Source organism: Vombatus ursinus, unplaced genomic scaffold (assembly GCF_900497805.2).
Source record: "Vombatus ursinus unplaced genomic scaffold, bare-nosed wombat genome assembly UNPS02014768.1, whole genome shotgun sequence".
Classification (NCBI taxonomy): Eukaryota; Metazoa; Chordata; class Mammalia; order Diprotodontia; family Vombatidae; genus Vombatus; species Vombatus ursinus.
The window spans coordinates 14,348,984-14,362,257 of NW_020954546.1; the positions used below are offsets into that span (position 1 = coordinate 14,348,984).

Genomic DNA, 13,274 nt, shown 5'->3' on the forward strand with positions numbered 1-13,274 from the left:
CATGATTCATATGTACTCACAACCCCCCTCCCCCCAAAACAACCCCAAACCACAGCACCCTTTTCAAGCAGGCAAAATAAAGCACCCAATGTCTCCTTGGATGCTAGGGTGTCAGGATGAGACTCCAATGTTGTTCAGCGGTTATGGGCCTGGACAGCGCCTGCCCCGAATCCAGATTCAGGGTCCAAGAGCTGATGTCCAGGCCAGGCCCCGGCTGCCCTACCTGTGCCCACTGCTGACAGTCTATCAAGGGTATCCTTTCCTGAAAAGGACTAGTCTAACAACAAGAATATTAAAAAGGAAAATGGAGGAAAACCTTCCTTAGGTCAGGGGCCAAGGGCAATTCTTGGGAGACAAAGGAAGGAAACGCCCACCCTGTTCCCAACCTTAAGGAAAAACACTTCTGTGCCACAGCAAAGATGACCACTATCACAGGCTGAAGGATGCCCCACCATGGAGGCCCTCCAACCCAACAGGGGAGCGGAGCGGTTATGTCATGAAAGGCCAAACCGAACCCTCAAGAGTGCCCCTCCCATGCCCCCAAAGCAAGCAAACCAGGCTACGGTGGCCAGTCTGGTCTGGATTCTGTCATGACTGACCAGGGAGGCTACGGCGGGAGAGAGCAGGGTGGCGAGCCCACTGGCTACAGGACAAAACGGACAAGGTCAGAGAGCGGCTCGAGCTCCGGGTCCTGGGGCTTTGGCCCCAACTCTGACCCCAGGTGAACTGTGGCTGCTGGTTGTTTGACATCAGGTTTGAAAAATCCGTACGGCTTATCTAAATAGTTGTATTGCCCATATATCTGAATTAAAAATATATGGTGACTATGTGCGTGCGTAGCCGTGCCGCACATACCCAGCACGTGGACCAGGAGACAGATGCCACGGTGGCAGCATCCCATGGGCACTCCCGTGCCTCTCCAACTGGGATGTGTCTGCACATGCGTGAACGCACTCACACACTCACAGTATATATTAACATATATATATATATATTGCTCAGGTATATACGCTATTTACAGCATATATATATATATCTCTATCAACATAAAACACAGGTATTTATATGTGTGTCCAACAGGGTCATGTCCGGGTGAACACAACGCATTCTGAGGGTTTGGACAGATGGACGCACAGACTCGCGCCACACAGCAGGGAGGGACATGTGGGGAAGTCAAAGGAAAAGGGGGGATGGGGGAGGATTTGGGCTGACCCAGGCATCTGAGGGACCAGACAGCTGTGGCTTGCTGGCCCTCATTTCCCTGACACCTGCCCCTCTAGGGACCAGCAAGGAATTGACAACTTTTGGTTATTTCAGAGTTTTGTGCAAAATCACAGATGGCAATTTTTTAAAAGGGGGAGGGGAGGCTTCCATGCCAAGACAAATCAAGATGGATCCCAATGGATAGCTCCACAATCCCGCCTCCCTCTGTCCACTATCCTCTCCATTCCTCACAAACAGGAGCCCAGACAAGCTCCCTCCAGCAAGGTCGGGATGAGAACGGGGTGTGAGTGTGTGCTGGGGGAGGCAGCTCCCTCGGCCTCTCTCCTCCACCCCCTGGAAAAAACGAATCAGGGAAAAAGGGACTTCATCACGTTTCTGAGAAACAGTGCAACTCGACTGACCTTGGCAAGAAGGGCGTGGGGGAAGGAGCTGTGGTGGTCGCGGGACCCTCCTTGGGACGCTCTTCATTCCCCTTTGGTGGTCTGAGCAGGCCGTTTCATCCATCTTCTGGATGGAAACCAGGGCAGAAAGCCGTGTCCTGGAGGACAGATCTGCCGTCCTCATAATAGACCTGATGAGGGTGGGCTGGGGTGGGCCCAATTCAATGGAAACCATTCTCTGCCACCATGTTCACAGCTTTCTCTTTGGTCTCCTCTCCCACCCTCACCACTCACCCCTAGGCCCAGGCGCACACACACTGGCGAGCATGCTGACCCTGGACTCTGTGTGGCTCGGGACACCTGGATATGTGAATTTGAGGGGGATGGAGGGTGGGTGGGAGCAATTGGGGGGGGCGCTCCTCTGCAGCCCCAGCCCTTGCTGAAAAGGGCTCCCCCTCCCGCGCCACCAAATTAACTTTACTAAACAGCCTGAGTGCAAAAAACACTTTAAATAAGAAACTAAAACAATGTCATTATTTTCTCTTCCTATTAAGGCTCATTAAAGTGGCCTCTGAGTTCAAGTAATTGCTCGATGAATGCCACGTGTCTGGGGGGACGCTGATGGGCACAGGGAGGCACCAGATTTTCAACTTCCTCTACAGAGCTGGGGATACAGCTCTGGGATAAGGGGTGGGCCTCAGAGAGGCCCCCAGACATTTCAAAGGGCAGGGGAGACATGAGTCTCATGCAGATATAGTTGCTGGCTGTGGTTGTCAATGGGTGCATGTGACTTTGGCCCAATGAAACCTAAGGCCTGAGAGGGTATGAGACCCCCTGCCCCAAGGATGGACAAACTCTGTTGTTTTTTTTTTGGGGGGGGGGGTAGAGCCTGAGTGCTGCTAGAGGCCTCAGGCACTATTTTGCTCTGGGCGTATTAGGGTCTTACAGGTTGAAGCCACTCAAGGGGATCCCCTAGGAGAGTGTGACAGCTACTTTTACTGGAAGATGGGGCATAGGGGGGGTCTTCCCTGTTGTGTAGGCTACATGTCTCTGGGGAAGGCATGGGAGGGGGCAGCGGGGAAGGGGCAGGTCAGACCACAGGGTCAACTAGTGGAAAGTTCTGGGAGCAGGCCGTGGACCTGATGATGAGGCCAGTGAGCTCCTTCTCTCCACAGCACGCGGAGCCCCTGTGGCCAACAGAGGCGGCTGAGGTCGGTGGGGAGTGTGGCCGTGTGGCGGAGGCTACAGATGGCTCGGAAAGACCAATGCCGCTGGGCCAGCAGTTCTAAGTACCTTTGGCTGTGTGGTTTTACAAGTCTGGGGGAGGGGAGAGGGCGATTTTCCTGGAGGGTCTCAGCGAAGACCCCCAGCCTAGGTGACCCAGCAGCAGCAGAAGGGCCAAAGGAATTGTGGGGGGAAATTAAAATCACCTCAGCGGAGGGTCCTTTACCATCCCACACTCCTGCCCCCTCTGGGGCTCAGACGGGAGGTCCTGGGGCGAGAATCTAGGCAAAGTTACTAGCAAGGACAAAACCATACCCCCTTCTGGCCCTGGGAAGCCTGATCCCCCCACCTTTAGGCTTGCAGAGGAATCCACTACCTCCCCTGCTCCCCAGGGTGCCAGCTCCTTCTAAAGCCTGGGAGAGGCTGAGGAGACATCGTCCCTCAGCCTCAGCAGACCAGCTGAACCATCGGGGTCCTGGGAGCGACGGGACAGGGGCCAAGCAATGGGGGAATGGGGTGTGCCAATGGTGTGGGCGTGTGTGATAGGAGGAGGAAATCAGAAGATCTGAGGCTGGGGGGCTTGGCCTTCGCCACCTCCCACCAACTCCCTCGAAAACTGAAGAAGCCTGAAAGAAGAGGACCCCCAGGCTTGAAGAAGGGGCTGGGTGAGAGAATTCCGAGGGCTCCCAGACACAGTCTCACACCAGGCTGAGTAAAGAACGTCCCCTCCCATCATCCGACTATCGTCCGTCGCCAACTGGCGGCCTCTTGGGAGATGGCGACTTCTCCCCGCCTTTCTGTCATCGCTGAGGTGAGGAGGGAGGAGAGCTGGGGGCGGGCACGTCTCCCCTTTCTTGCTTCATCTGTGGGAGTGTCGGGGGTCTGCGCCCATCCATGGTGGCTTTGAATTCCAGAGAAGCAAGGAGGGCTGTCGGCGTTCTCACACACATACACGCGCGCACACACGCACACTTACGCAAAACCCACTTCACTTCAGACCTGACACCGGCCCTCGGTGCTCACAGCCCCGGGGCGACGGAGGCTCCTTCAGAGCCCTGCCTTGCTGGCTCTGTCCGTGGGGGTCTCTATGGACCGTTTACTGGTTTATGAAATACTGCAAGAAGAATGTTGGGGGGTGAGGGCGGGGGATGGAGGCGGGGGGGAGCACGGGGAGGATCTGGAGCGGGGCAGGGAGAGGGGAAGGATGGGGAGCGTCTAATGCTTCTCTGCTTGACTGACTTTCAAGGCATTGATGACACCTTTGATGTTTTCTTCTGGTACCTGTGGGGGGTAGGGGAAACAGAGTAAGCACCTTGGGGTCCCCCATGCTGCCCCCTACCCAACAGGCTGGAGACTTACCAACGCATGGTCAAACTTAAAAGTACTGATGTAGTAGGCGGGGATGTCGGCAGCTGCCAAAGGCTCGGAGATCTGCGCGACGATCCCACATTCATCTAGGAACACAAAAGCCCACTGTTTCTGAGCCTTCCATGATCCGGGCCCTCGGCACCTTCCCAGGCTGATTTTTCCACCTTCCTCCCTTCCTCCCTCCCTCCTGCCAAGTCAGACAACTCTGCCGCCTTCCAAAGACGGTCCCCGCTCCAGGTACCCTCTGTGCACTGGAGAATGGGGTCTGAATCCTGGCTCTGACTTCCTGCCTGTGGGACTGTAAGCGAGTCGCAGAATGTCCTAGTGCCTCAGTTTCCTCTTCTGTAAAACGAGGGGGTTGGCCCGGACGGCCCCTAAGGTCCCGTTTCCGTCTCAGATCCAAAGCCAGGAGAGTCTCGTGTCCCTCAGCTCTGGGCACTGGCGTTCACCCCTCTGCGGGCAGGCGTGTGGCCACAAGCTGGGGGTCTGAGAATCCCTGGGGTTTTTCCTCTCTGCTTCCACCACGTGCCCATTTCATCAACGGGCTCAGCTGTCCTTCCTACAGGAGAAGCCTGCAGCTCTCTGCATACACTGGGCACCAGAGTGCCATTTTACCCGGTGCTCTTTGGAGACTCAGCCACCATCCAGTGCACGTGGTGCTCCCGAGGGCCAGAGCTCCGGGGACGGGAGGTACTCATTTTAGAAACGAGGAAGGTGAGGCCCGGGGAGTTTCAGGAAGTGTCTCAGGACCCCTGGACTACAGCTGGAAGAAACCTCAGGGGACAGCTAGTAACTTGTGGTGTGGTGGAGAGAGTCAGAGATGGAGTCGGGAAGACCCAAGTTCAAATCTGACCTCAGATGCTTACTAGCTGTGTGACCCTGGCCAAGTCACTTCACCACTGTCTCATTATCCTCATCTGTAAAATGGGATTAGTAAGATCATGTCTGTAAAGTGCTTTGCAAATTCTAAAGCACCATATAAATGCTATCATCATCATCATCATCATCATCATCATCATCACCACCATCATCACCCACAGATGAGGACACGGAGGTCTCGCCAGAAGTCACACAGAGAGTAAACCATCCCTATGCCCCAGGAAGGCAATTCTTCATCATCCCTGCCTTTCAGCATCTTCCCAATCTCTCTTCGAGGTTCAGCTCTGATAATACCTCCTTTGCTTATGGTACCCATCTTACAGATAAGAACACTGAGGCTGCTACGTTGCACAGTGCCTGGCCCTCAGGAAGCTACTCACCAAAGCCGAGGGGCTGTCCTCCAATCCGCACCATCTTCCAGAGCTCTCCGGATGCGCTCGTGAACAACAGATTATTTGGGAACCTTGGAAAGGGACGTGTACCAAAGGCCTGCGTTAGCCAAGGTGAGCGCCCTCGTGGCTGGGCTTTCTGTCCTCCCCCTCTTCTCCGTGACCCCCAGTGATTGTACACAGCCGGCATCTACCTCTGCATCCCTCAAGGCCTCACGGCTTTCAAATCTGCCTTTTCTTCCCATCTTCTTTCACTCTCACAACATTCAAACTGACAGATGGGAAAGGGGAAGATGGCGGGAGACTTTTGGATGATGTTAAGAGAGAAGCCTGATCTCTTCCCTCCTCGCCATCAAATTCCCCGAGGCCTGCCTCAGCTCTGGAGAGTTACAACGGAAGGAGACCTGGGGACAGAGCCAGTCACAGGGCCCGACGGGTCCCTCAACCTCTCAGACTCGGATTCCTTCTCCATGAAACGAGGAGGCTGGAGGAGACGACGGCTCAGAATCTGGGACCCTGAGAGCTAGGCCGATGGGGCGGATGCTGCCCTGGAGGGGCCTGAGACATCGGGGATGTCTGTTCCACACCAATCACCCCTCCAGGTTCTAGGACACGAGCAGCTCTGAACGAAGGAGGCATGAAATCCCACCCACCCAGACCCTCGAGATGCCACAGATCCGACGTTTGGGGCTGTGTTTCCCTGGTCTCTCCCAGCTCTGGGATGCTAATGGTAGCAAGGTCTAACACGAGGACACATGGGAGGGGGGGCCCCGGCCCTTGCCATCCCCGCGCCAAGCCCCAGGCCTCACCTCTGCTGGGTCTGCACATCCATCACTAAAGAGATGTAGCCTTCGATCAAGGAGAAGGAGAAGAAACGGATGTGGCCACAGTCCTCATTGCTTACCACGGCCTCCTTCACTCTGGGAACACCGGGGAGAAAGACTGCTCAATAGCAGCCAGACCACCGACCCCAGACTCCCGCAGCACCCCCAGCCTCAAAATGGGGGTAGAAGTGAGGAGGAGGAAACAAGATTCAGCGAGGCAGTGCTGTGGGCTCTGTGATCCCATGTAAATCACTTTATCTTCCCAGGCCCCAGGATACTCTCTAAGCCTAGTAAAAATGGGGGGCGCTAAAAAATCCATGAGGATGCCTGAGGGTCGCACATTGACTTAGACAACCACACCAGAACATTACGTTTTATTCTATTTTCATTTTGTTCAATATTTCCCAATTACATTTTAACCTGGTTCAGGCCACTTGGGAGTCGCTCACAGGCCCTGGGTTTGACACCTCTGTCTAAGACTGTAAGTAGTAAGTCAGGTGCTGATCTACACTAGTAGAGGGTATTTCCTCACTTGGGCGATCCCTACCGTGGTGAAACCATGGTTTGGACCAAACCAACCCCCCCCAGAGTAGAATTATTACCACTCCCCAGTGTCTCTGTGGCTCACTGCCTGAGCTTGCACTTAGCCAAGAATTTCTCAGTTTCCAGGCTCTTAGGGTATCTGTAGGAGACTCTCTGACCTCCAGAACAAGAAGGAGAAATCGTTAGGGCTGGTAGATGCCCAGGCAACGGGCTGGCCCGCCTCCCTTCTCCGGCTATCTGAGTTATTTATTCATCACACTCCAACGTCTGTCTCTACATTGGTGCCCAATGATGCCCAAGACATGCCGGTGTCTTCTCAAAGGGAGGTCCTACCCCAATGGAAAGGCCAGCAATGGACTGTCCGTCTGGCATCTGCAGACCACTCCAGCTAAGCGAGGCTCGGCTCATCCCTACAGGGTCCTGAGAAACTTAGGAAGACTCAGGAGGGATTGGGATCTGGGCCAATGAAGGATATGCTCACCCACCCGTAGGGATTCTGAAGCACTGATGCGCCCGGGCAAAACCAGGTTAAGAATGTCGATGGAAAAACGCCAAAGAACATTCACAAGTAAAATCTAGCAAAATTTACATGGGACCAAATAGACAAATATGTATTAAGCACCTACTGTATGCTAGGACTTATCCGCTAGTTGGGATTATTTATGCCATTTAAACTCAATAAACATTTGTTATTGTTGTTCAGTTGTGTCTGACTCGTTGAAACCCCATTTGGGTTTTTCTGGGCAAAGATTCTGGAGTGGTTTGTCATTTCCTTCTCCAGTTCATTTTACAGATGAGGAAACTCAGGCACACAGGGCGAGATGACTTGCTCGGGGTCACACAACTAGTAGGTATTGGAGGCTGGATTTGAACTCGTGAAGATGAGTGAGTCTTCCTAACTCCAGGTCCAGTGCTCTGTGGACCATGGCGCCCTCTAGCTACCCCATTTATGCCACAGTTTGTCTTTTAAGAGTGTGGATAATTCAGAGAAGGCTGTATGCCATCTTCCCCATCAGATCGGGGGCTCCCTGAGGGCATCAGAACAGGGGCTGAATCTCTCCCTTTCCTGTTTCCTTCCCAGCACCCAGAGCTCTGTCCTCCAAGTGACCAGGAGTCTCCAGTGGGCAGCTCTGGTGCTCTGCGCTCCCAGGACCTCCCTTCCCAAGGCAGGAGTGCTGGCTTCCTTTTCCTTCTGAGGTGAGGACCTACCCATTGGAGTAAAACATGACATCCATCAGGAGTGTGGCCACAGTGGGGAGCGTGTCAGGATCCAGGCTGGTGACACAAAACATGTTACTGGGGCTGGAGAGAGGGTGAATGACCGGCCTCTGAACTGGAAGAGAACAACAGAAAATATGGAAAGACCAATAAGTGAGTCAGGGACTAAAGAAAAAGCGCCAGACAGGGTTTGCCCAGAGGCAATCTGTGCTGGTCCGGGAGACCTACAGGCAGGCTCCCTAGGGAGGTCAGGACATAGGAAGTCCATTAGAATGGGCTAAGTCCATACGCACGGAAAGGGAAGAGACAGACTTGTTTTTGCTGAGACAACCCTCTCCTCTGCCCAGAACCTCAGTGACACTGCCTCCTCTTACCCATCTTGGGTTTCACAAAGCCGTTGGTGATGCCCAGGCTGTCGGCTGCTACCGTCTCCCCATTGACGACCCGAAGGATGGTGAATTCAGCTGCCAAGGTGTGTGTGACAAAGGGCAGGTCCCTCTCGCGTACCTGGGGGAGGACAGGGAGTGTGGAATTTGGGGAGAGTCAGGGAACTGCGTGGCAGGGTGTGTCAAAGCCCTTCTCTTCCCGGGACTCAATGTCCTCACCTGTGTGAGAGACGGGGCTGGATTAAGAGGCATGGGGGAGCACTAAGGTTCTTCCCAGCTCAGACAATCTGTAGTTTCATGATTTCAGACAGAAAGGAAGCGGGGAAGGCTTCTCTGCTCCTCCCTCCCTGGACTCATCCCTAAGCCCTCTGCTGCCAGAAAGAGGAAAAGAAGGAACAGAGTAAAGAAGGAAAAGAAGGACAGAGGAAAGAAGTCGGAAAATTCTCCAGGGCCAGGCTGTGGGGAGAGGGATGGGGGCCCCCAAAGGGAAGGTATACAATGAAACCAGTTTAAATCAGTCTTCAAAAAACCTTGCATAATTTCTATCCAAATCCTATTCAATCTACGCAAATAAAATGGCACCTAGGCTCTAGCTTTAAAAACAGAAACAGAAACCGAGGATGATAGTTAAACGCCTGGAAAAATCTATTTCTATACGACAGATTACATTCTAGGCCTCTGAAAAGGCCCAGGTTATATGGTAACTGAGAAAAAGAAGGGAGTATCTACAGGGGAAAAAGGGTTGGAAAATGACCTCAAAGGGGGTGGGGTCAGTTAAAATGGCCAAATCCTAGGCCAGTGTAGATGTGCTTGGAATGTCCCCAATGAGCACCTTACCAAGATGAAGTCCGTCTGATAGGTAGAAAGCATGAACACAGAGATATTCTGGTCGGCCAGCGGGGCAATCACCGACTTGGCGATCTTGGTCACCCCGATGGGCTGAGAACTGGAGAAGCTTCCCCCACCGGACACGACGTTCAGGGCTAGCCACGTTGCGTCGGCCACACTGAGTTGCTCTGAGGATGGTAGCTCTGTAAAGGGGAGAGGGTCGGACCTTGAGCACCCAGCAGCTAGTCCTGGGGGATTTAACCGTGTCCTAAGACTGGTTCCCTGGTTCCTCATTCTACCCATTTCCCATGACCCACTCCTCCATTCCACCTTGGTCACACACAAAGACGGTGATACCCTTCCTTGATCGTGCTAACACCCACAAGTGTTTAGACTTCTCCATTCATGAACCGACATTTCTCTATCTGATCATAATCTGTTATCATTCCAGTTTCCTTTCATCCTCACCTTGACCTCCATTTCTTCCTCTCCCCTCCCTCCCAGACCATCATTCCATCACTGGCTACTTCTTCTCCTTTAGCTACGTCCTTGACTTTTCGGTGAATTAGTTCAAGTGGATGCTACGGTGTCCTCCATTTTGAATTCTCTTGTTTCCTTGTTTTACAGCCCATCCCAAAACCCAGCTCTGGATTACTGCCACCACTTGCATCCTTTATTCCTATTCACTGCGTTGTTAACTGAAGTTAGAGAAAGTCATCTGAAGTCCATCATAAATATGGTTAATCTCAACGGGTTTCGCCTCTTCCCCAATGGATTCTCCACGCCACTCCCCACAACAGTTGTTCCAAACCAGGTCTTCTCTCCTCAGCCTGCCATCGTATCCTTCCTCTCTCTTACCCTCTCAGCTGAAGACCTGACCTTGTACTTCATAGAAAGAAAGGAGACTTTGGACCATGAGTTCTTCCCCCCACCCCTTGCTCATCTGAGATCATCAGCCATCGTCCCCCACTTTTGCTCCTGAATGGAATGATGAGGCAGTCCTTCTCCTTGCCAAGGCAGACCCCTCTCCATGGACCCGGAATCCTAGCCCCTCCTGGCTCCTCACCTCCACTCTCACTATTGTACAATCTTTCTCCGTCTCCTTCCTTGCTACCTACAAACATGCTCAACCACCTTCTGTTAACAGGTGAGGCGTCTGAGCTAAGGAGCAACGTGGAGACTCCCTACCTCTGGACCTCTAATAATCACAGGTGGCATTGATATAGGGCTCCAAGGTTTGCAAAGCGCTTTAAGATGACGGTCTCATTAATCCTCCCAACAACCGCATGACTTAGATGCTATCATTATCCCCGTTTTATGGATGAAGAAACTGAGGCTGAGAGCTGTTATATGATCTGATTAGGTCTGAGGCTGAATCTGAACCCAACTCTTCCTGAATCCAAGTCCAGGGCTCTATCAGCTGTGCTACAAGGCAATACTCTTCCACTACTGATATCCCCCACAAGATATATGTACCTTGAGGCTCTGCATACGCAAGGTACTTAATAAATTCTCCCTGCCTGACTCCAGGCAACATCGCCAGAACGTAAAATTGCGCAGGGCCTGGGAGATCTCGTAAGCAGAGGAAGATGCAGTCTTGAGTAGGGGCCGGCTTGCCTAGTGGCTCGGAATCTCTGCTGCCCCCTCCCCTCCCAGAGCCCTTGGCTTTTCCATCTCCCGCCTGCTCCTCAGCAGCCCCTCCCCCCATCCTTGGCCATGGACCATCTTGTGAAACGTGAACATAGCTGCTCAGGTTCCCAGGGCAACCCAGCTCCAGTAGCCATGGTGACCAAGCCGGGGCCCCAGCGGGCCACGCAAGGGGGGATGAGGGGCCGCCTGGCTGCGGCTAATCCTGAAAGCCCAATTTGGGGGATTAATTCCCACATTTTCCCACGGGCAGGTCATCCAAGGGGGCAGCTGAGTGGAACTGCTGAGGCTGGGGAGCAAGGCAGGCTAAGGAGGCTTTACAAGTGGGAATGCAAGGGCGGGGCTGAGCACGGGCTGCTCACATCTGTCCCCCTCTCGGCCAACAATAACAGCAGCTGCCGGGTATACACAACCCGGGTTCAAATCCCAGCCCTGCCGTCTTCTAGCTGTGTGACCCTGGGCAAGTCACTTCCTTCCCCTCAAGTTTTCTCATCTGGAAAATGACAGGGGTGGCCTCCATGGTTTCTGAGGCCTTTGGGCAGCCGAGATGTGAGCTTTCCGGACGTCTGTGCATTGGCCATGGAGTCCCTCAGCACACAGAGCAAGACTTTGGTGGTGCAACCGTCACTCTCCCTGAAGAGAAGCTGGGATTATCGTGAGAGGCTGAAGGAGAAGGAGGCAGTTAGGGAGAGACGTTCTGAGCAACAAAGGTTAGAGATCACCCTGACTCAAGAGCCCAAGTCCTTCTGTCCTACCAGAGGAAGGAGAGCCCTGACCCTGCCTCAGAACCTCAGTCATCCCATCTGTGAGGTAGGCAGGGCTGAACCCCTTCTCCCTCTACCCGGACTTCTTTTCTCATGATCCTCCCTGTGCCTCATTAGGGGTGGCCAATTGGACCGTGCTAGAAAACAGAAGGAGGAGAAACGGGTCAAGCGGTCACTTCTGTCTCTGCCACTTCCATTGTTCCTAGGTCTGTCCAGGGCTGCGTGCCTGCCGACCACTGACTGGACAGAGGAAGGACCATGGGAGAGGGGGACAAGCGGGATGGGCCATTTCTTTTTTTAATGGAGATCTTCAAGCAAAGGCTACGTGATGGGAGGTCAGTGGAGAATGATGTCAACAGCAATCGCTCACAGTCAGAGGGCAGGGGTTCAAATCCTTCTCTTTATGGCCTCGGGCAGGTCACAATCTGCACCTCAGTTTCCTCCCCTGTCAAGTGAGGGGGTGGGCCATCTGAGGTTCCAGATCCATAACCCAGGACGGATGTTTATGGAGGGTTATATCAAGTGTGGATATCTTATGAAACGCAGGGCTGTCAACATCTCTTCCCTGTCCCAGATTCTGTGCAAATCCCTCCAAATCAGTGAGTTTATGGGGCTAAAACAAAAGACCAAAAATGCATTGTGCTTCTTTCAGGTACACGGAAAGAACACACAGCTTTAATGTTTTATAAAGAAGCTTAAAAAAGTGTTCTTTGGCCCAAGGTAAAATGGAGACTGGGGCGGAGGAAGGAATTTCTGCTTCCCAAAGGCTGTCTCTTGTGCTCTAAGCCCGCTCCTGTTCCCGTGTCCCTGAGCCAAGCCCGGGAGGGCCCTGGCCCCGGGGCCCGAGCTGCTGCCTGCAGACCCACCATCCTCCAGCACAGACAATGCTTCCCCAAGGAAAGGCAGGGGCTGGGGGTGAGGCCCTTGGAGGGGAGCCTTCCCCTGCCTGCCTGCTCTGGCTCCTGAATCGTCTTGCCTCTTACAGCCCGCCTGCCCACCCGCCTTCCCACTCAGAGGCTCACAGATCCAGGTTTGGGGGGGTTCTCAGGAGTCATCGAATCCCACCCTCTCCCCTTACAAAGGAGGAAACTGAGACTCAGAAGAGTTAAGTGACTTAGGCACAGGCTCACAGAGTTAGAGAAGCCATCCAATCCAGTCCCCTCATTTTACATTTGAGGAAACTGAGGCCAAGGGAGGTGAAGCAATTCCAGGATCCTAGCTTTAGAGCTGAAATGGACCTCAGAGGCCATTTAATCTAACCCTTCCTATTTACAAAGGCGAGAAGTGAGGCCTGGAGGAGAGAAGGGATTTGCCAAAAGAGACAATGACAGGATTTGAACTCAGGTTCTGGAGTTCTACCTACCGTGCACCACAGTGCCTCTCATTTAAATGGGAGCTGCTTCTATATCTCAGGTCCATTTATTACTGAAGCCCATTAATTCAAAAGCATTTATTAAGCCAGGCACCGTGGGTACAAAGACAAATATGAAATGGTTCCTGCCCTTAAGATCCAGACATTGCATTAATCCCATCACCCAGTAAGCTCCTACTATGCGCCAAGCCCTTTAACAAAAATGGTCCCTGCTCTCAAGGAGCTTAC

General features: G+C 53.2%; 1 protein-coding gene across 1 annotated transcript in view; it reads right to left on the reverse strand.

The window, feature by feature from the left end:
• Positions 1-1,302: 1,302 nt before the first annotated feature.
• CASTOR2 (cytosolic arginine sensor for mTORC1 subunit 2) overlaps positions 1,303-13,274 on the reverse strand; it is a 106,676-nt gene continuing 94,704 nt past the window's right edge. Inside the window, exons 3-9 of the mRNA XM_027861967.1 lie at positions 9,273-9,466; positions 8,424-8,556; positions 8,041-8,164; positions 6,274-6,384; positions 5,456-5,538; positions 4,188-4,282; positions 1,303-4,109 (exon numbers count right to left, since the gene is read on the reverse strand). Coding sequence (XP_027717768.1) covers positions 4,044-4,109; positions 4,188-4,282; positions 5,456-5,538; positions 6,274-6,384; positions 8,041-8,164; positions 8,424-8,556; positions 9,273-9,466 — 806 coding nt within the window. The 3' untranslated portion in view covers positions 1,303-4,043. The remainder of the gene's footprint in view (positions 4,110-4,187; positions 4,283-5,455; positions 5,539-6,273; positions 6,385-8,040; positions 8,165-8,423; positions 8,557-9,272; positions 9,467-13,274) is intronic.